Here is a 21,277-nt window from a genome sequence, read left to right as displayed (position 1 = left end):
GTTTGTTACCAGGTTTCTTTTTTTATGTGTATGTTTCTTCATTGGAAAAAACTTCTGACCATGAAGTCAGAAAGTTTAAAGGTCTTTTAAGTTTCTTCTATGAGGAGAAAAATAAGTTAAATAACTCAAATAATTAAAGAACGTGTTACAAGCTTCAGTCAGTTCAGTTCAGTTGCTCAGTCGTGTCCGACTCTGCGACCCCATGGGCTGAAGCTTACAAGCTTACAAGGAGATAAACTCCAAGATTTGATGGTATAAATCATAAAGCTAGAATCAAATGTTATAAACTATCAATTAAAAGGGGTTGGGGATAGGGAGGGAGGTAGGTAGGGTAGAAAAATGTGTTACCACCCTATGGTGGAGACATACCAACTCTCTGTGGACACTTGCATTCTAACTACATATGCACTTTAATAGCATTTATTGAAGAATGGTGGTGGTTTAGTTGCTAAGCCATATCAGACTCTTGCGACCCCATGGAGTGTAGCCCGCCAGGCTCCTCTGTCCTTGGGATTTCCTAGGCAAGAATACTGGAGTGGGTTGCCATTTCCTTCTCCAGGAGATCTTCCTGATGAAGGGCTTGAATCCAGGTCTCCTGCAATACAGGCAGATTCTTTACGAATTTACGGATTCTTTACTGAGTCACCAGGGAAGCCCTATGTGACTATAAATATACACAACGTAATAATGGTACTCTTAAGTCTATCAAACATCGGGATGTTGAGGGTTTTCATCTTGTGTGTGTGTGTGTTTCTGGCAGGTTGGGGTGGAGGGGACATTACATATAGTCCTGTTTCTGGTTTTAAGATGTGCTAATGATAAACCTAGTGATTGATTCAGTTCAGTGGGAAACTACAGATCCTTTATTATGATAATTTATACAATCATTAAAATGGGAAGCATGGATTTTTCTTTTAATTGTAGAGGAGCTATAGAAAGATGTCTTGTTCACTTCTCATAGGAAGTGCTGAGCAAAACCATACAATGGGAAAAGCATACCCTGATCATGCATTTTGATCTGAAACAATAAAGCAGGGCTCAAGTTCCTTTTGGAAGGTCAGTCTAGGTTTAAAGCAGTATTTATATTCTCATTCTGCAACATTTTTACTGTTTTCACCCTAAAAGTCTTCAGAAGTGATTTTTGAAAACACTTTAACATAGTACCTCGATATGCCGAGGAGAGATTTAACTCAAAGTTCTCTTGGCCAGTGGGCTCGCCATTTATCAGGGACCTGTTGGCCATAGACCTCCTCTTTTCTACTGTTTCTCCAGTCAATTGCAGATACTGCTGCTGGATCTCCTCAAGGTCCAGTTATATTCCTCATGCCCATAAAAACAGAAACACTCTGAGTCTCTACTGTTTACCAACTGCAAAGTGAACAGCAAATTCTAGAATTCAACTCTTTACCCAAAGGTGATACCTTAATACTTCCTTGTCTCATTTCCCTTTCTTTACCATATCTTTTGTATCACACAAGCTAGGTATGTAATCTTCCTAAATATGCCGCTTATTTTCCTCTGTCCACAGGATCTCTTCTCTAGCCCCTTTTTTCCACCTACAGATGAAGTCTTCATTATCCCCACCTCCTTCAGTGCCCATCTGAAATGTCAACTCCTTAATGTAAACTTATCTCCCTAGTTGATGCCATTTTTCTATTCTAAATACCCATTGCCACTTCCTTTGTATCTCATTGTATTTGACCCATCTTTATGCTATTAGTTACTTGTGAATTTCTTATCCTTAACAAGACAGAAAAATCTCAAACAAAGGTGTATTAATTTATAACCAGTAGGATATTATGTATGTGATTTTGTGATAATAAAATACAGATATTTAGTCTTTGTCCCATTCCTTGCATGGAGCTCCTAAAACCCTTGGAAGGTCTTAAATGATGAGAATGATAAATGTGTCTTTGTTATCTTGATGAGGTGACTTTTGGACAGGCCTGGGTAGGCTAGCTGAGAGGATGTCATAACCAAAACTCCAGGGAGAGAGAATCTCTTGTTTGGGACCTTTCCAACCTCACTCTAAGTATTTCTTCATTGGGCCGTTCATTTACATCCTTTAGTTTCCTTGGTAGGGCTTCTCCGGTGGCTCAGTGATAAAGAATCTGCCTGCAGTGCAGGAGACACAGGAGATGTGAGTTCGATCTCTGGGTCAGGAAGATCCCCTGAAGTAGGCAACGGCAACCCACCCCAGTATTCTTGCTTGGAGAATCCCATGGACAGAGGAGCCTGGCAGGCTACAGTCCACGGGGTCGCAAAGAGTCAGACACGACTGAAGCTACCTAGAAGTCACCCCTGTTTCCTTTGTAGTAAACTGGTAATCTAGTGAGTAAACTAGTCTCCAGATTTCTGTGAGCTGCTCTAGTAAATTACTCAAGACTGAAGAGGACGTCTTGGAAACCTCTGATTTACAGCCAGTTGGTCAGAAGCACCACAGCCTGGACCTGGAATTGGCTTCTGAAGTGGGGTCAGTCGTGCAGGACTGAGCACTTTGACCTGTGGGATCTGACTTCATCTCCAGATAGATAGTGTTAGAATCAAGTTGAACTGGAGGACACTAGCTGGTGCTGGAGAACTGTTTTGTAGTCTGGGAAAAAACACACATGTTCCTGGAGATAGATAGTGAGGAGAGGTGATAGGAGATACTGAAAACCAGGCAAAGGAATGTAACCTTCATCTATGGGCAACAGATAACCATTCTTGAGCAGAAGGAGCCACACAAGAGAAAAGATGGCTGAGGAGAATTATTGTAACGATCTCTGTGTGCTGGAGGGTAGATTAAGAGGAACGAGAAGGCTCTCCAGGAGACCAAGTATTAATAGAATTGCAGCCCTTGGAGAAATTCACATGATGGAGAAAGTAGAGTCCCTTTGAAGGAAAAGTAAAAACACTCGGTGAGTTTAAAGATGCTGAAATGAGTCATGAAATAGATGGAAGGAGGTAGGGAGGAAATAATGACCTGAAGAAGGAATAGATGCTTGAAGAACCACAGATAATGGAAAAGAGAAAACAGAAATTCTTTACTTAACATAACCATTCTCTGCTTTAATTTTAGAGAAAGCTTGGAAATATATATTGTATTGTGTATCCCTGCTGGATTCATACTAATTACATTTCTTAAGATGGGTATCCAGAGGACTCAGCTATTTTAAAAGATTTTGATAATCTCAGAATTTTCTGGAATAAAAATCATCACAAAAGAATCCTTCAACACATACTAAATAATCCATGTGCCAGCACTGTTCTAGTTTTGGGGTACATAGCAAGGAAAGGAGTCCCTGTTCCCAGGGAGCTTGTAATCTGGAAATGGAGGACTAACCCATAATGGGACTGACTATTCTGGTCTGCCAAGGATGGAGGCAGTTCATGGGCTACTGGACTTACTGTGCTAAAATTGGGAAATTAGAAACAACAAATCCTAATGGTGGCCAATTTCCCTAAATGGTCCCCAAAGACACCCCATTCATGTACTCATATACCCCCTCCCACACTGATTAGGGCTGACCTTTGTAAGTAACAGCATATTGCAGAAATGACCGTGTGTGACCTAAAGACATTATGACTTCCACTTTGCTTACTTTGAGGGAAGCCAGTTGCCATGTTACAAGGACACTCAAGCAGCTCCATGGAGGAACCCAAACCCTCCTGCTATCAGTGTGCAAACAAGCCTCTTCTGAGGGGATCCACCAGCCACAGTCAGATCTTCAGCTGCCTTAGATTCTTGATGTGACTTAAGCTCTGTCCCCTGCAACTTTATGAGACGGAGAGCCACTCCAACTCCTGACTTACAGAAATGGAAATAAGCAAGGTCTGTTGTTTTCTTGCTAGATGTTGGGCGTAATGTGATATGGAGTAATACATGTCTAGTACGGTGATGTGAAAAGAATGGTAAAAAAATTCTCCTGCAATTCAGGAGACCCAGGTTCAATCCTTGGGTCAGGAAGATCCCCTGGAGAAGGAAATACCTACTCATTCCAGTAGTATTGCCTAGAGAATTCTATGGCCAGAGGAGCCTGTTGAGTCCATGGGGTCACAAAGAGCTGGACACCACTGAGCAACTAACACACACATTGCTGTGGAGAAAAGGTATGCTGGGGAAAGATTTATGAGCTGGGAGTAGGCACTACTATGACAAGAGGGTGTGGATAGGCCTCTCCTATAAAAACATTTGGGTAAAAACCTTAAAAGTAAGGGAGCAAGACAGCAATAGTTGATTCAAGCAGAATAGTAAATGATTTCTGAGACATAACACCAACAAAAAGATGCTTGCTTAGCTTTGTTAGAGGAACAACAAAAGTGTCAGTGTGTCTAACGTGGGTAAGCAGGGTAGGGCAGGAGGTCAGGGGTAGGTGTAGTGGGCACGCTAGAATAGAAAGGGGATCCTCTTCGTCACTTTGGACTTCCCTAGTGGCTCTGACAGTAAAGAATCTGCCTGTAATGCAGGATTCAACCCCTGGGTTGGGAGGATCCCTTGGAGGAGGGGGTGGCAACCCACTCTAGTATTCTTTCCTGGAGAATCCCATGGACAGAGGAGCATGGTGAGCTATGGGCCATAGGGTTGCAAAGAATTGGGACAGGACTGAAGCAACTTATCACACATGGACAATAAAATATCACAGACTGGGTGGCTTATAAACAACTTCCCCCCCCCCCACAGTTCTGGAAGCTGGAAGTCAGGGTGCCAGCACAGTCTGGTGAGGGCCCTCTTTGTAGTCTCAGACTTATTGTATCCTTTCCTGGGTTTCTGTTAGAAGACCACTAACCCCATTGGGAGAAACCTGACCTCACACCCTAACACCTCCCAAAAGGTCCACCTTAAATAATACCATCATCTTGGGCACTGTTTTCAATCTATGAATTGTGGGGGAACACAAACATTCAGACCAGAGCAGGAAGGTGTTTGAATCTTATTGTGAGTCAGGGGAATCCACTGGATGGCTTTCAGCAAGAATACAAGACTAGACTTGATTTTTTTTTTTTAAGTCTTTTCTTTGGTGCTCTGGCTCCCTTGTATTTAAAACATGTAGCCATTCAATTTTGAAACAGGCTGATTGCTTGTTAGGCTGTGCACAGAAGTATAAGAACTCCCCTTTCCGTCAACATAAGTGCCTCCTATAGAACTGGGCTGGGACAAATGAAAGGACAGAGCTAACTGAGCACACGAAATGAAGCTAGTCTGAAGTGCTGCTGCTGCTGCTAATTCGCTTCAGTTGTGTCCCACTCTGTGGGACCCCAGAGACGGCAGCCCTCCAGGCTCCTCCGTCCCTGGGACTCTCCAGGCAAGAACACTGGAGTGGGCTACCATTTCCTTCTCCAGTGCATGAAAGTGAAAAGTGAAAGTGAAGTCGCCCAGTCATGTCTGACTCTCTTAGCGAACCCATGGACTGTAGCCTGCCAGGCTCCTCCATCCATGGGATTTTCTAGGCAAGAGTACTGGAGTGGGTTGCCAGTGCCTTCTCCGAGTCCGAAGTGAGGTGGGCGTTAGTTGTAAATCCACTCTGGAATCCCAAGATTTAGTACTAACAAACCACGTAAATGTCTCATTAAATCCTTTGTCTTGACTACCTGTTGAAATAATATTCAGGTCACTTAAGTGGTGTCCAGCTCTTTGCGACCTATGGCTTGTGGCCCACCAGGCCCCTCTGTCCAAGGGATTCTCCAGGCATGAATACTGGAAAGGGTTGCCATGTCCTTCTCCAGGGGATCTTCCTGACCCAGGGATCAAACTCGTGTCTCCTGCATTGGCAGGAGGGTTCTGTACCACTATCACCACCTGGGAAGCCTGCTATACTGGGCTTATTACAGGATCCAGTTCAGTCACTCAGTCGTGTCCGACTCTTTGCGACCCCATGAACCACAGCACGCCAGGCCTCCCTATCCATCACCAACTCCCGGAGTCAACCCAAACTCACGTCCATTGAGTCTGTGATGCCATCCAACCATCTCATCCTCTGTTGTCCCCTTCTCCTCCTGCCCTCAATCTTTCCTAGCATCAGAGTGTTTTCCAATGAGTCAACTCTTCGCATCAGGTGGCCAAAGTATTGGAGTTTCAGCTTCAACATCAGTCCTTCAATGAACACCCAGGACTGATCTCCTTTAGAATGGACTGGTTGGATCTCCTTGCAGTCCAAGGGACTCTCAAGAGTCTTCTCCAACACCACAGTTCAAAAGCATCAATTCTTCGGCGTTCAGCCTTCTTCACAGTCCAACTCTCACATCCATACATGACCACTGGAAAAACCATAGCCTTGACTAGACGGACCTTTGCTGGCAAAGTAATGTCTCTGCTTTTTAATATGCTGTCTATGTTGGTCATAACTTTCCTTCCAAGGAGTAAGCGTCTTTTAATTTCATGGCTGCAATCACAATCTGCAGGGATTTTGGAGTCCCTCAAAATAAAGTCAGCCACTGTTTCCAGTGTTTCCCCATCTATTTGCCATGATACGGAGTTTAAAAAAATGGCCATCTTATCTTTCTTTCTGCTTTCTTAAAACATGGCTACTATTAGATTTAAGATGACCTGCATGTCCGGGATTCTATTCCTAATGGGCAGCAGCTGGACGGGGGCTCTGTGCTCCCAGGTGCGAACTATTGATTCAGGAGGTTCCCCTGCGCCCTTCATTGGAAGGGCCGCCCTAGTAAGGCCGAGGCTCTGGCCTGGACTCTCTGGTTTCCCTGTGAATTCCCTCAGCCTCCAACCTGAGTCTCTCAGCCCTCGGGAAGAGGTCTCTGATGGTCCGACCAACGGTCTAACCAGCAGTCCTGGCTTTCGTGACACCCACTCCCGGGGCTGCAGGGGCACGAACTTCAGAGAGTCCTCGACCGTCGAGTGGTCAACCACATCAGTCCTCCGGATTCCCCAAGCCGCGTTTCCGCGAGGCGGCCCCCCTTCCTGGCCTCAAGTTTCACCGTACAGGAAAAAAAACAAACCCAGACATTAATTCGGCCGGGGCTAGGCCTGTCAATCAATAACCACCTCAGGCCACGCCCACTTTTGTTGACTCAACACACAGCTCAGGTCGACTGGGCGGGGCCGGATGCGTCACTGGCTTCCCCCACTTTCCCGGGACTCTCCGCGGCGGAGGCGTGGCTACAGTCTGAGAGGCGGGACTTCCTGTCCGGCTGGGGATGACACGTTCAGTCCGGAAGTCAGCTCGCAGTTCGGTTCTTTTGGTGTGGTCAGGCCTCTGGTTGCTAGATTTCTGCCTCGGTCGCGCTTTATTTCCCGCCTGGGGATGGCGACCTACACCTGCAACACCTGCAGGGCGGTGTTGGAAGATGCGGAGGCGCAGCGGGTCCACTACAAGACGGACTGGCACCGCTACAACCTGAGGCGCAAAGTGGCCGGCATGGCCCCCGTCAGCCTCGAGGGCTTCCAGGAGCGGGTGCGGGCACAGCGGGCCCTGGCGGAGCCAGAGAGCAAAGGCGCGGCCACCTACTGCACCGTCTGCAGTAAGAAGTTTGCTTCCTTCAAGGCCTACGAAAACCACCTCAGGTCCCGGCGGCACGTGGAGCTCGAGAAGCAGGCGGTGAGTCGGAAAGTGGCACTCATGAACGAGAAGAACTTGGAGAAAGGGCTGGGCGTAGACAGTGTGGACAAGGATGCGGTGAACGCGGCCATCCAGCAGGTCATCAAGGCTCAGCCGTCCACGTCTCCCAAGAAGGCGGCGCCAGCGCCCGAGGCGGAGCCCGGGTGTCCCGTGGCCGCCGGCGGACGTGGGACTCAGCCGCGAGACCCGGGCGAGAAACCTCCCCGGCTGCGGTGGTTTGAACGGCAGGCGAAGAAGTTGGCGAAACAGCAGGGGGAGGAAGAGAGTGAAGAAGACCTGAATGCGGACGGTGAGGACCGGCCTGGGGGGCGGGGCTAGGGAGGGGTTGGTCCTCAGGTTTTCAGTTTATCCTTGAGGTTGGAGCGGGGAGGTGTCAGTTTTTAAGTGAAGATGATGAGTGAAGGTGGTTTCCATGCTTTCTGAACTGACCGGTGTGGCCAGCATCCTTACAGGGCATTTTATCAGTTAAGTCAGTTGTCAGTTCAGTCGCTCAGTCGTGTCCGACGCTTTGCGACCCCATGGACTGCAGCACGCCAGGCCTCCCTGTCCATCACCAACTCCTGAGTCTGCTCAAACTCATGTCCATCGCATCCGTGATACCATCCAGCCATCTCATCCTATGTCTTCCCCTCACTGTTGTATTAAATTGAGATACTGAAACCTTAAGATGGGCGAAGGGTGAGAATTAGCTTAGTAAATATTTGTAGAATGAATAGATCCTTTCTCTGTTTATTGAATGGAGAGATTTTTAACATATGCAGAAGGGTACACATTACCCACTACACCTTCTGCTGTAGAATGTGTTATTTCTATTGGGTATCTAGTTATGATGGCTTTACACTTAACCTAGTTTGGTAAAACCATGCACTGAGAAGTTCAGAATCAGCTAACCTGAAACGGGAGGTTTGAGCCTTCGACCTAGCTTCCTTGACTTGGTGAGTTTTTTTTTTTCCCCTTTCTTCCCCTATGGCATCTCACATCCCACTAACACTGATTGGAAGTGTTCATATATACCTAGAAAAGGAGCCAAAGCCCCCTTCAACGGGTTTACTGTGCCCTGAACAAGGAAAACTAAGGCATTCCTTAGCCATGCAGACTGGTGAGTGGTAAATGAATAGCTAACACTGACATCTACTAATTTTGTTTTCGAAATCTCTGGCTTGAAGACTGGGAGGATATTGATTCTGATGAGGACTTGGAATGTGAGGATGCTGAAGCCATGGAGGAGGAGGAGGAGCAGGATGCAGAAGAGGAAGAGGCAGGAGGAAGCACCCCCCTTGGTGCCATCCCCATAACGGACTGCTTGTTTTGTCCACATCACTCAAGCTCCCTCACAAAAAATGTGGCTCATATGACCAAAGTCCACAGCTTCTTTATTCCTGATGTAGAATATCTTTCGGATCTTAAGGGACTGATTAAATATTTGGGTGAGTATAATGTTCTTTTCTTTTTTAATGATGAAACCCTGCATTATTGGGGGGCATTAACTTTGTGTTTCTCACCAGTCTTGGATTTAATGACCTACTGATTTTGTGAACATCAAAAACTTGACCACCAAGGTTTTGATTGTGATGAGATAGATGATGAGATATAATCTGGCTGCAAAAAGCTGCTTTCATGTCTTTTTCTCAACTTTTTTTCCAGGAGAGAAAGTTGGTGTTGGGAAGATTTGCTTGTGGTGCAACGAGAGAGGGAAGTCCTTCTACTCCACGGAGGCGGTACAGGCACACATGAATGACCGGAGTCACTGTAAGCTCTTCACAGATGGGGACGCTCTTTTGGAATTTGCGGACTTCTATGATTTTAGGTCAGTCTGGTTTGTAACATGGAGCGAAGCAAACTCATCACATTTGCATTGGATTCACCTGTGCCCCTCCCTGGTAACTGTGTCTGGCTCTGTCGGATACCCTATTCTTAATACCTCTTAGAACACTTTTGTAAGAGGTGCTTATTTCCTGTCATTTTGTAAATGAGAAACTGAGTATCACAGAGGTAAACACACATATCTGACAAAGAGACGATCTCAGGCCCAAACTGTAAGTTCGTCTGGTTTGAAAGCTTGTTTTTGTTTGCTGTGGTGTCAACGGTCCGAAGTTCAGTTTTGCCTGAGTGGTTGGTGCTTAGTGTCGGTGTGCCTATGACCCATCACAGCTCTGCTTTGCAAGCAGGTGTGTGTCATGACCATGCCAGAGTGCAGAGTCCCCCTGATACAGGTGTTCAAAAAAGTCCTGGTCTTTTAAGTTGTCCTTTTGCATTTTCCTCCTGATTTCTCATTTCTCACTTGTCCTGACAGTTTTTCATTATAGCCACTTTGGTGGCTGTGTAGGGGTAAAAGTGGCGGCTGTGTAGGGGTATCCATTGTGGTTTTGATGTGCGTTTCCCTGATGAGAACTAATGCAGTTGAGAACCTTTTACTGTGTGTTAACTGGGTATCTTAACCACTTGAATATCTCTTGTGAAGTGTCCGATCTAGTCTTTTGTCCATTCCTGTTGACTTATCTGCCTTACTGTTAACATTTTAGTGTGATTTTCTCTAATTATTTTCTGTGTGTATTTGTGAAAGAGATTCTTCTAGAACTACAGTGTCTTAATTTGCTGATTTCTAGATGTACTCATGTCACTCTTTGGGATAATTAATTAAATTAAAAATTAAAAAATTCGGTTCTTCAGTTGCACCACCCACATTTCAAGACCTATGCTTAAAAGCAGATGTGCTTTCAAAGTAGCCACCATACTGGACACGCAGACTGAAGATCTGTATCATCACAGAGTTCTCCTGGACTGCACTCTTCTAGAACTTGTTTCTGTAAGGATTTAAGTTGAGGAGAGCTGCATCTCCCACTGTACAGCCTCTTCCTCTTCCTCTGTTTGCCAGCCCTCCTCGAGAGAAACAGATAACACAGATGAAGAATTGGTGTAGGTTATTTGCTCACTGTTTTTAGGAACAGTTTTAGGTTCTCAGCAAAATTGGGCCGAAGGTATAGCAGTTTCTTATGTACTCCTCACCCTACAAGTGCATAGCCTCCCTCATTATCAGCCTCCCCCAGTGGCACATACATTGCATTTGATGAACCAAGTTGACCCACCAGTTACCGCTCAAAGTCCATAGTTCAGTGTTCGCTCTTGGTGTTGTCTGTTCTGTGAGTATGGACAGATGTACATATAGTGACCTGTATCCACCCTCAGAGTAGTTTCATTGGCTTACAGATCCTCTGTGTTCTGCCTGTTCATCATTCTCCTTCACCCGATCCCTAGAAAACAGTGATACTTAATGTCTCCATATTTTTGCCTTTTCCAGAATATTGTCTGGTTAGAATCATACAGAATGAAGCCTTTTCAGGCTTCTTTCACAGTAACATGCTTTTACGGTTCTTCTGTGTCTTTTCATGGCCTGCTAGCTCATTTTTTTTTGGTGTAATCCAAAACTGTTCCCTTGCATGGATGTACCAGTTTGTTTATCTAGTCACCTATTGAAGTCTGTGTTGGTTTCTTCCAAGTTGTAGGAATTTGGATAAATCTTCTGTAATCTACTTGCAGGTTTTTGTATAGACAGAAGTTTTCAACTCCTTAGGGTAAATCCAAGCAGCAGGCTGGGTCTTATGGTAAGAGTATGTTTGATTTTGCAACAAGCGGCCAGCTCTTCCAAGGTGGCTCTGCCCTCCTGTATCCCTGCTGGCAACCAAGGATTCCTACTGCCCATACCCTCCCCAGCATTAGATGTTCCGGGTCTGGGCCATTCTGATAGGTGTGTAGTGATATCTCTGTTTTAATTTCCATTTTTCTGATGACATATCCTGTGGGCATCTTTTTTATATGCTTATTTGCCATGTGTTTCTTCTTAGTGAGGAGTCTGTTGAGGTCTTTGGCCCATTTTTGGCCGAATCGGTTATTTTCTTACTGTTGAATTTTGAGAGTTCTTTTTACATTTGAATAACAGTCCTTTATCAGATGTGTCTTCTGTCAATACTTTTTCCAAGTCTTCATCTTGTATTTTAATTCTCTTGATACTGTTTTTCACAGAGCAGAAGTTTTTAATTTGAATGAAGTTTAGTTGATCAGTTCTTTCTTTCATGAACTGTGCCTTTTGTGTCATGCCTAAAAAGTCATCACCAAACCCTAAGTCATCCAGGTTTTCTTCTATATTATCTTCTAGGATTTTTTTATAGTTTTGTGTTTTACATTTAGGTCTGGGATCCAATTTGAATTCACAGGCTATTTGCTTACTTTACTAAAGAGAAAATGCTAGCAAATTGTTTTCTCTCCAGAAGCTTTCAGTGTAGTCCCTGTAGACGTTAACCCCCACCCGCCACCCCTTCAGTGATCTAGTAGGTTGGCAGTATTTTAATGAGATTTGGGGTCTTGGTCTGTGTGTTAATGGCATTCCATGGTTCCAGGAGTAGCTACCCAGATCACAAAGAAGGCGAGGACCATGATGAGACTGAGGAGCTGCCCTCAGAAAAGACCCTGGATTATGACGATGAAACCATGGAGCTGATTCTCCCTTCTGGTAAGTGCATTTGTCCAGAATACGTAGCTTCACGCCATTGAGATTATCGGAGAAGTGTGTTCCCATCACTTGCCTTCCACGCTGTGGGGAGAGAACCTACAACTTCAAGTGTGTGTCTATGTTCCTTGGACTAGGTCACCTCTGAAGGGAGCCCCATAGCTCTGATTTAGCTGTTTTGTTTAAGTTGCATCAGTGTTTTCCTCACTTTGTTGTGATTTATAATGCTTTAATCGGCCGTTTCCTTTCTTTTCAATACATAAACCTTTTGTATACTGTTTATTATCTAGCTTTTCGGCTCCTGGATTTTTCTTGTTAAACTTGACTTTGCCCTTACTCCTTGAACTGATTCCTGTTTCCACAGTTGTTCAGACTGCATGTGTTAGTCTGGCATGGTCGGATATAATTGACAGCACCTAGGCTTCCTGTTCATATTCTGGGTGCAGGGAGAGACTTGGAGTTTAAATTCTGCCTTCTCCTTTGGGGAACAGCATTCATAATGGTAGAATTTTGTCCCAGATATGAGAAGAAGAAGGAAAGCTATGAATATGAGAAGTGTGAAATATTGTTTATAGTGTTATGCTTAGCTGATAGGAATGGGAGCAGCTAGAGAATATACATTTTAAAATGACAGGGAATGGAATGATAAGATAATAAGGTTCTAATAGTATATTTACTGAGAAGTTTGTATATTCAGGCAGATACATTATTTTATCTTTAGATCAAGTCTGTGAGTTAGATTCTGTGGTCCTTTTTTGACATATGAGCCACCTGAAGTTTAGACGGATGAGTAATTTGCCTAAGATCAGGGACCTCATCAGTGAAGAGCCCATTCCACCTTTCCTCCACTGCCTGGGAGATTTGCTGTGATGGGGGGTGCAGGAGCAGCCATGCTGCCAGTGGGTACATGTCTGCCATGATGGAACCACCTTGTGCTGTTTGCAATCCACATGCAATATTGCTGTTTAGGAACAGACAGCCCTGCTTAACCTGGAATAATAACCTTCTAAGGTGAAGGGCAGCTTTATGCAGTGACAGTTGGAGGAAAGTGCCGGCGGAACCTGTCTTGAGGATATAGCTCCTCTACAGTGATAAGAAAGCTATAATGCAGCAGAATATTGTGGCCCGTGCAATACACAACAGCAAAACAGGCTTACGTGTATCACAAGGGACCTGATCTCTTCCCCTGGTGAAAATACTAATGCAGAACCTCAGACATAAGTTTGAAAACTTCTTTTTCAAAAACTAGTTGCTTGGGCCCTTATTTTATTAGGTTCCCCTTCCTTGCATGCTAAGTCGCTTTAGTCATGTCCGACTCTGCGACCCTATGGAGCCCACCAGGGTTTTTACCACTAGTTCCACCTGGGAGACTAAGATCACAGTAGACTTTGAGAAGGTGAATGTGCTAGTCCCTGCCAGCAGTGTCTGGCTGTAGCAGGATCACTAGGAACGTGGGCTTCGTTTTGCAGCCATTTTAGCACTTTTCATGACAAAAGTCTGCTCAACAGTGAGGATATCCTATTTAAGAAATATAGCCTATTTTGAGAGAAATTTTCATCTGGACTTAAAATTTCAGAAACTTAAAGACTCCTTAGCTGTCTAGACAACAACACATTGCCCAGAGTGATCCAGTCTCCTCAGGTTCGCCAAAGCCAAAACTGAGTGTCTTCTCAGGATCCTTTATTCCTCTCCTAAATCCAGATGGTAACTAATTGCAGTTCCTAATTAGTTAGGAATTTGCGTTTTGAATAATTTTTCTTTTTTTTGCCTCCTTGTCCGTTTGTCTGTGTTACCATGAAAGCTTCCTCTCTGGCCTTCTCCAGTCTGATTTCCACTTGGCCACTGGAACATTCTTTCTAAAACAAACACCATTCTGCTATATTTTCTTTTCCCTCTGGAATTCCCAGGGGCAGCCCTGGCCTTCAGGGTCACTTTGTCACCAGTGTCTTTGTGTGCTTCCTTTTCCTGCCCACGTGAAGTTTCCCTCCTCTAGGCCTTTGTACACGCACTGCCTGTCTTCCTCTGAGACTCAAGTTGGGTTCTATGCTCCAAGCGGCTGAGCTGAGCTCCCGCCCTGGGTGAGGAGAGTCTCCTCTGCTCCTGTGACACTTCGCACGGCCCTCATGATGGGTCTCTTCTTCTTGGTACTCGTTGACTCGCTTGCCTTCTGTCCCTGTTTCTGTGAGGACCAAACTGGCTTCTTTCATCTCAGGACAGTGCCTCAGATACATGGGAGCCACGTCTGTTGACTGAGTGACTGGAAAGTTGGAGGTGACTTCCCTGGGCCTGCCACAGGGCAGGTAAAGAGAGCCGAAGGAGCCACCCTGGGCTCCAACGTGGCCTCAGGGACCACGTGTCATATTTGCCTACAGCCCCAGGTGGCAGATTGCTTGTTCATCACACAGTCAAAGAAGAAAGGGCCATGAGATTAACTTGTAGGTCCAGTTTCTTGGGTATTATTTAGTCTTTATTTTTAAGATATTTTTTATGTGGACTTTTTTTAAGAAATCTTTATTGAATTTGTTACAACATTGTTTCTGTTTTATGTTTTGGCTCTGGGGCAAGTGGTATCTTAGCTCCCTAACTGGGGATCGAACCCACACCCTCTGCATTGGAAGGCAAAGTCTTAACCACTGGACTTCCAGAGGAGTCCTATTCTCGCGTTTTTAAACATGAACTTCCTTACTGACAGCTGCCTGTCCACGTACAGAGTCATGCTGTTTTAAAGTGTCGGATGGTGACCTCAGGCAGCTCTTGAGGGAGACTTGGCAGTAGTGAGTGACCCTTGTGGTCCTAGAGTACCAGGCAGTACTGTACCATTATACAGCCTCTGGAGAGACCTAACCGACTGCCAGGTACTGCCCCAACCCGGGGTAACTAGGCTGTGCACATCTCTTCCTGTACGTACATTTTCGTGGGGAAAGGCCATAACGGCATCAAGTAACCTGTGTGGCTACACAGATTTTTTTGACCATGTGAATAAGTGTATCTCCCCACCCTGGGGAGAGTCTGCATGTAGTGTCTAAAAAGCATGTGTGACCTGGAGCCAGAAAAGGAACTATCTACATATACATCAGTCATTGCCTTCCTGGGTCTTCTTCACAGATGACTGACTTCTGAAACCTTATAATAGAATTCATTTAAATAGCAATAGTACATGGCTTTCTTAGTGAACCAGAAACTAGCAATATTCTGAAATTTTTTCCAGCTCTACAGTTACATACACTTTTACTATCTCATTTTAAAAACCAGTCATCCTCTGGTCAGTCTTGGTTGTAATGAGATATGACAGTTTATTGTCCATTGGTTTTCTCCCTCAATACTGGTGTGGGTTTTTTCTAATGAACCAAGGAAATAGGAACTCTCAAATAAACACCGTTTAGACGTGTAGTGGCATTATGGCAGTATATTCAATCACCTGGTTATTTCTTTGAACAAATTCACCATTCAGAAACTTCTGATTATGTTCAGTTATATGACTGGGTGGTGTGGACATTAGCATGAAGCTGATTTGAGAAGGATTCTAATGTGGAGAGCATAGTGATATTTAATCAACTACCCTTAGTAGAGTCTGCATAAAACTGGTTTCAAAAGCAGCAAGTAGTTGGGATTCCTTGACTGTAGTTGCTTCAGGTCAGTTTCAGTTCAGTCGCTCAGTCATGTCTGACTCTACGACCCCATGGACTGCAGCACACCAGGCCTCCCTGTCCATCACCAAATCTCGGAGCTTGTGCAAACTCATATCCATTGATTTGGTGATGCCATACAACCATCTCATCCTCTGTCATCCCCTTCTCCTCCTGCCTTCAGTATTTCCCAGCATCAGGGTCTTTTCCAAGGAGTCAGTTCTTCACACCAGGTGTGTGAAGTTTCAGCTTCAGCATCAGTCTTTCCAATAAATTTTCAGGACTGATCTCCTTTAGGATGGACTGGTTGGATCTCCTTGCAGTCCAAGGGACTCTCAAGTGTCTTCTCCAACACCGCAGTTCAAAAGCATTAATTCTTCGGTGCTCAGCTTTCTTCACGGTCCAACTCTCACATCCCCATACATGACTGGTGGAAAAACCATAGCTTTGACTAGATGGACTTTTGTTGGCAAAGTAATATCTCTGCTTTTTAGTATGCTGTATAGGTTTGTCATAGCTTTTTTCCAAAGGAGCAAGCATCTTTTAATTTTATGGCTGCAGTCACCAGCTGCAGTGATTTTGGAGCCCAAGAAAATAAAAGTCTGTCACTGTTTCCACTGTTTCCCCATCTATTTGCAATGAAGTGATGGGACCAGATGCCGTGATCTTGATGGTCCCAGAGGCAGTGACATAAAGCATCCAGTAGAGGGCGCCGTGAGTATTTGTATCCAGACTGGTCGGCTCAGTTCCCCCTTCGCTCTTCAGTTCCTCTGGAGCAGGTTGGTGTGAGGACAGCTCCAGTTAGTTGCTGACTAGCCAGAAGAATCTCCCACTGGATCCACAAGAGATACATAATCAATCTTAGGGAAATTACTGTTAGAGATACTTCTTTTTCACTGTCTAATGTCAAATGTTAGGCTCTTTGTTAAGTAGGACCCCACTCCAGTACTCTTGCCTGGAAAATCCCATGGACGGAGGAGGCTAGTAGGCTGCAGTCCATGGGGTCGCTAAGAGTTGGACACGACTGAGAGACTTCACTTTCACTTTTCACTTTTCATGCATTGGAGAAGGAAATGGCAACCCACTCCAGTGTTCTTGCCTGGAGAATCCCAGGGACGGGGGAGCCTTGTGGGCTTCTGTCTATGGGGTCGCACAGAGTCGGACACGACTGAAGTGACTTAGCAGCAGCAGCAGCAGACAGTCTTTTTCATTTTAATTGAAGTATAGTTGATGTACGCTGTTGTGTGAGTTTCTGTTGTACAGCAAAATGATTCTACATGTTGGCGTAAATATGTATATGTGTGTGTTCTTTTTCATTAGAGTTTATTACAGGATATTGAATATCGTTTTCTGTGCTGTGTAGTAGGACATTGTTGTTTATCTATTTTATACATAGCAGTTTGTATCTGCTACTGCAGTTACAAAGCCCTAATTTCTCCTTCCCTGACCCTCTTTCCTCTTCAGGAACCAAAAGCTTGTTTTCTATGTCCGTGAGTCTGCTTTGTTTTATTAAGTTCACTTGTATCATATTTTAGATCAGGAGCGGACAGTCTTGTAAGCAGTTATTACTGTGGCAGAAGATAGGTGGACAGGTGGAAGCTTCAGCCTGACTCAGACACTTCGCATCTGTTACTTATGGACAGGCACGCTGTGTTCTGGTACGAAGCGGAGCTGTTCTCAGCGCCTGTGCTAGGTGCTTACTGCCAGGCACGCCTGTCACTGCCACAGGAAGGGGTGGCTCTAAACAGCGCTTACAGTTCTCCTGCCAGGTGTCAGAAACCCTGGCACTGATTCATGAACCCTCTTCAAACATGTCTTAAAAGATAGCCTTCAAGAATAGGTATTTCTAAATGCTGCTTACAAATGTAAATAAATCAATTTAGTAAGTCCTAATGAGCAGCATTATCATTTAATGATTCTGAGGAAGTCTTTGTTGCAAACTCAGAGCATCCTGACCTACATTATAAATAGAAAGTTGTCATCAGCACTGCTGGGCTTTGCTGCTAGAGCCTCCATGTACGTGCGAGCCTTCTCCATTGCTGTGTCTTACTTGTTTCTGGTGGTCTGGGAGCTTTGTTAATTCTTCCCCCACCAGAACAATCGGGTCCAGGGAGACATCGTTCATCCATGTTAGTATCCAGAGACCACAGCATCCTGGAATTGAAAATTTCTTTTTTTGTTGTTTCCTGAGTCTGGTCACAAATCAATCACCTGGAAGTAATCACTTATTCATATCTGTGTAGGGAGCAAAATGTTACACAGGTAGCTCGTCAAGTACTGGGACTTCACACAAAATAACCTGATAGAGATTTTTCTAGTAGGTTAAAAATCTAGATTCTAAAAGCAAATATAGCCATCTATAATAGTTATAGTATTCTGTTCATGGTCTTTCTACCCAAAAAACTTCCAACATTTAGAAAGCAGTAGGTCGGGGTTTCTCCACTTCAGCACTGTGGACATTTTGGGCCAGATAATTCTTCGCTGAGGGGCTGTCCTGTGCATTGTATGGTGTTTAGCCAAATCCCTGGTCTCGACCCACTAGGTCTCAGGAGCTTCCCTCTACCTGTGACAACCAGCAGTGACTCCAGTCATTGCCACGTGTCCTCTGGGGATAAAGTCACCCCTGTTTGAGAAGCACCCCATTAGAGAATGTTAGCAAAGGGAAAGTGGATTGGCTTCTCTTCTAAACCCAGACTGTGGCTTGTAGAACTAAAATCGGGCCATTATTGGTTCAATCTTTTTTCTTTTAAAGAGAGTTAAAATTCCTTGTCTCCTAGGACCCTGTTACCTGTATTAGTAGGGATGGCCATGTGAATTTCTGTGGAGGCATATCGTAAGTGCGGGGGCTGCATTTTTCACCTGACAGTGACTTGTCACTGTCTCTACTGTTATCACTTGTCAGCGTCTCTACTGTTCTTTTCTCCTTTAGCCGTAGACTTAATTGGTTGAATATTTGCAACTATTATTCTATACACAAGTTTTAATTTCTTACAGAACTCTCTGTTCCATGTTGCTAGGTCACTTCACTCTGTTTTATGCCACATTTCCATCAAGAAGTATTTCCCCAGTTCACAGTCTGCCTGGTTGTGTGTTGTTGTTGTTTAGTTGCTAAGTTGTGTGCGACTCTTTGCAATGCCATGGACTGCTCTGTCCATGAGACTTCCCAGGCAAGAATACTGGAGTGAGTTGCCATTTCCTCCTCCAGGGTTTTTTTTTTTTTTTAATATTTATTTACTCACTGATTTGGCTACACCAGGTCTTAGTTGCAAACTCGGGATCTTTAGTTGTGGCGTGTGAACTCTTAGTTGCAGCACGTGGGATCTAGATCCCTGCCCAGGGATCAAACCTGGGCCCTCTGCCTTGGGAGCATGGAGTCTTAGCCACTGGACCACCAGGGATGTCCCTCAGTGTCTCTGCTCGGGTTTGCCTTCTTTCCCTCGTTGGTTAACATACAGCTTCATCTTTCTTCAGCTGATAGGAGTGTTTTTTTTCCTGGCACATGCGTTTGCCAGCTAGATGAACATGAAAAGTGATTTGGAAAGCTCTTGCTTTATAACTCTGCTTTGAAAAATGATCCACCTCCGTACTTCAGTACTGTTCTTTTGAAAACCAGGTGCCAGGGTGGGTCATCGCTCCTTGATGAGATACTACAAGCAGCGGTTTGGCTTGTCGAGAGCTGTGGCGGTTGCTAAGAATCGGAAGGCTGTGGGCCAGGTCCTGCAGCAGTACAGAGCCCTGGGATGGACTGGCAGCACAGGTACGTCCGTGGGGACCTCCCGGGCCAGCCCAGGAACTTGCATTACACAAAGGGGCTTGGGTGACGTGGTTCTCTTCACTCTGTTCTTATGGGTCCTCTCTGGGGGAAACTTACCTTCTTGCCTATGACCAGTTGAGACACATATGGCGATAAACCCAAAGCTCTATGACTTAAAAATTTCATATTCCCCAGCACAGTAGCTTTTTAAAACTGCCTGTAAACCATTAACTTTTTTAGGAGGTATAATTGCAAAAATAATTGTTTAGTAATCATCAAAGGTTGAAATTCTGGAGGTTATACAGTGGAATTAAATAATGTCCTTGAAGCAATATAGTTTGAGCTGTAGAGTCAAACATGACTTACCTGATATTCTTATAGGTTCTTATACAAAGAGTCTGAGTAATTTAGTTAATCGAAGCCTCTGCTTTCTCACTGATAAAATGGAGGTGGTATTAATAATATCTACGTATAGAGTCGTGCAGGTTGAACGTCATAAAGCATGTATGACATAGTACATGCATATAATAAACGCCGGCTATCATCCTTCGTTTTGAAATTTTTCTTTAGAAAGCTTAGTAAGACTCAGAGGGCTAGAGCACGCTACTGAAATTGTTCAGCTTTGAAACATCATCAGTATGAAACTATTTAAATCTGTTCTGAGGTCTGCTGAGTGCAGCTCGTTATGCTTGGATCTTTGAGGAGAACGTCAGTCCCTGAAAACAGGAGTGGGGAGAGGTGCTTTCCGACGGCCTGGAAAGCGCCGAAACCGAAATCCATTGTCAAGGCCTCTGTGTTCATGTATGCACATGGGTTCCCTCACTCGGGCTCCCTGGGAGCTGTGAGACCACTTAAACGTAGTGGACAGACTTCCTGTTAGTCTTGTCAGGAATTCCTGTCTGACTTGGTTTCTAATCTGCCTTTCTCTGTGCCTTTGGTCAGTGGGCTTCACCTTTTGGGCTTCTAGACCTTTTCAGGTGATGAAAACTGAAGAGGCATGTATATAGAGAGCAGTTCTGGTGCACAGTGGTGGGCACACGGAACCCCCCAGGGCTCGTTGGATAGAGGCATCAGATAATAACTCCTGGTTAAATATTAGAACCCGCTTACCTGAAACCAGCTTTGATTCTCTGCCAAGTTGGGTTTTCTCTGATCACAGCTCACAGCCCTTTGCCTCATTCTCACCCCCTTCCCAACCCCAGGAGCAGCTCTGGTGCGCCAGCGGGACATGCAGTATGTCCAGAGGATGAAGTCGAAGTGGATGCTGAAGATGGGGATGAAGAACAACGCCACCCGGCAGATGCACTTCCGGCCCCAGGTGCTGTTCTGATCGGCCAGGGGCTGGGACGATGGCCCTCCTGCTGCCACTCCCCTGTACTTCCTCTGTCCTGACCTGATAATAAAAGCCAGGATCAAATTGGCTCTCCCGTGTCGTTTTTGGACAGGGTTGAGGGGTCATCTTCTCACCCAGTGAGTACTGTCTGCTGGACGCAGGCCCTGCCCTGCTCCTGAGAGGTGCTGTGTAGTGTCAGCTTGGAGCTGATTTAGGGCTGTCAGAGTAGCGTGGGGGACTCAGGACTGGCTTGTCTGCCCTGAGCCTGGCTTAATGTTCAGAGGAACACCTTGCTGTGTCCTGGAGCCGCGACCCGCATTAGGTGCTTTGAAGCTTCTGGGGGAGCAGAGTGGAGTGTCCCTCATTGGAATGTACTGTGGCTCCCGACATGGCGACGATCTGTGGGCACTTTGATTAAATCCAAGCAGAATAAAAAAGCATGTCAATGGCTGGCTGTAAAAGTTCTTTTGAATTTGTTTATCATTTATTTTTGGCGGTGTCGGG

The 21,277-nt window shown here is 45.1% G+C and overlaps 1 protein-coding gene across 1 annotated transcript; it reads left to right on the top strand.

Annotated features, from left to right (window-relative positions):
- Positions 1-7,142: 7,142 nt before the first annotated feature.
- Positions 7,143-20,857, top strand: ZNF622 (zinc finger protein 622). The gene is made up of 6 exons (XM_086362491.1): positions 7,143-7,845; positions 8,723-8,983; positions 9,201-9,363; positions 11,951-12,063; positions 19,300-19,443; positions 20,643-20,857. Exons 1-6 carry the CDS (start codon positions 7,242-7,244, stop codon positions 20,768-20,770), a joined length of 1,413 nt encoding a protein of 470 aa, XP_086218617.1. The 5' UTR covers positions 7,143-7,241; the 3' UTR covers positions 20,771-20,857.
- The last annotated feature ends 420 nt before the right edge of the window (positions 20,858-21,277 follow it).

Source organism: Bos grunniens, chromosome 20, assembly GCF_055505025.1.
Source record: "Bos grunniens cultivar Pamir isolate PY7600 chromosome 20, Bosgru_T2T1.0, whole genome shotgun sequence".
Classification (NCBI taxonomy): domain Eukaryota; kingdom Metazoa; phylum Chordata; class Mammalia; order Artiodactyla; family Bovidae; genus Bos; species Bos grunniens.
The sequence above is the reverse complement of the archived record's forward strand: the minus strand, read 5'-3'. Positions and strand labels throughout refer to the sequence as shown.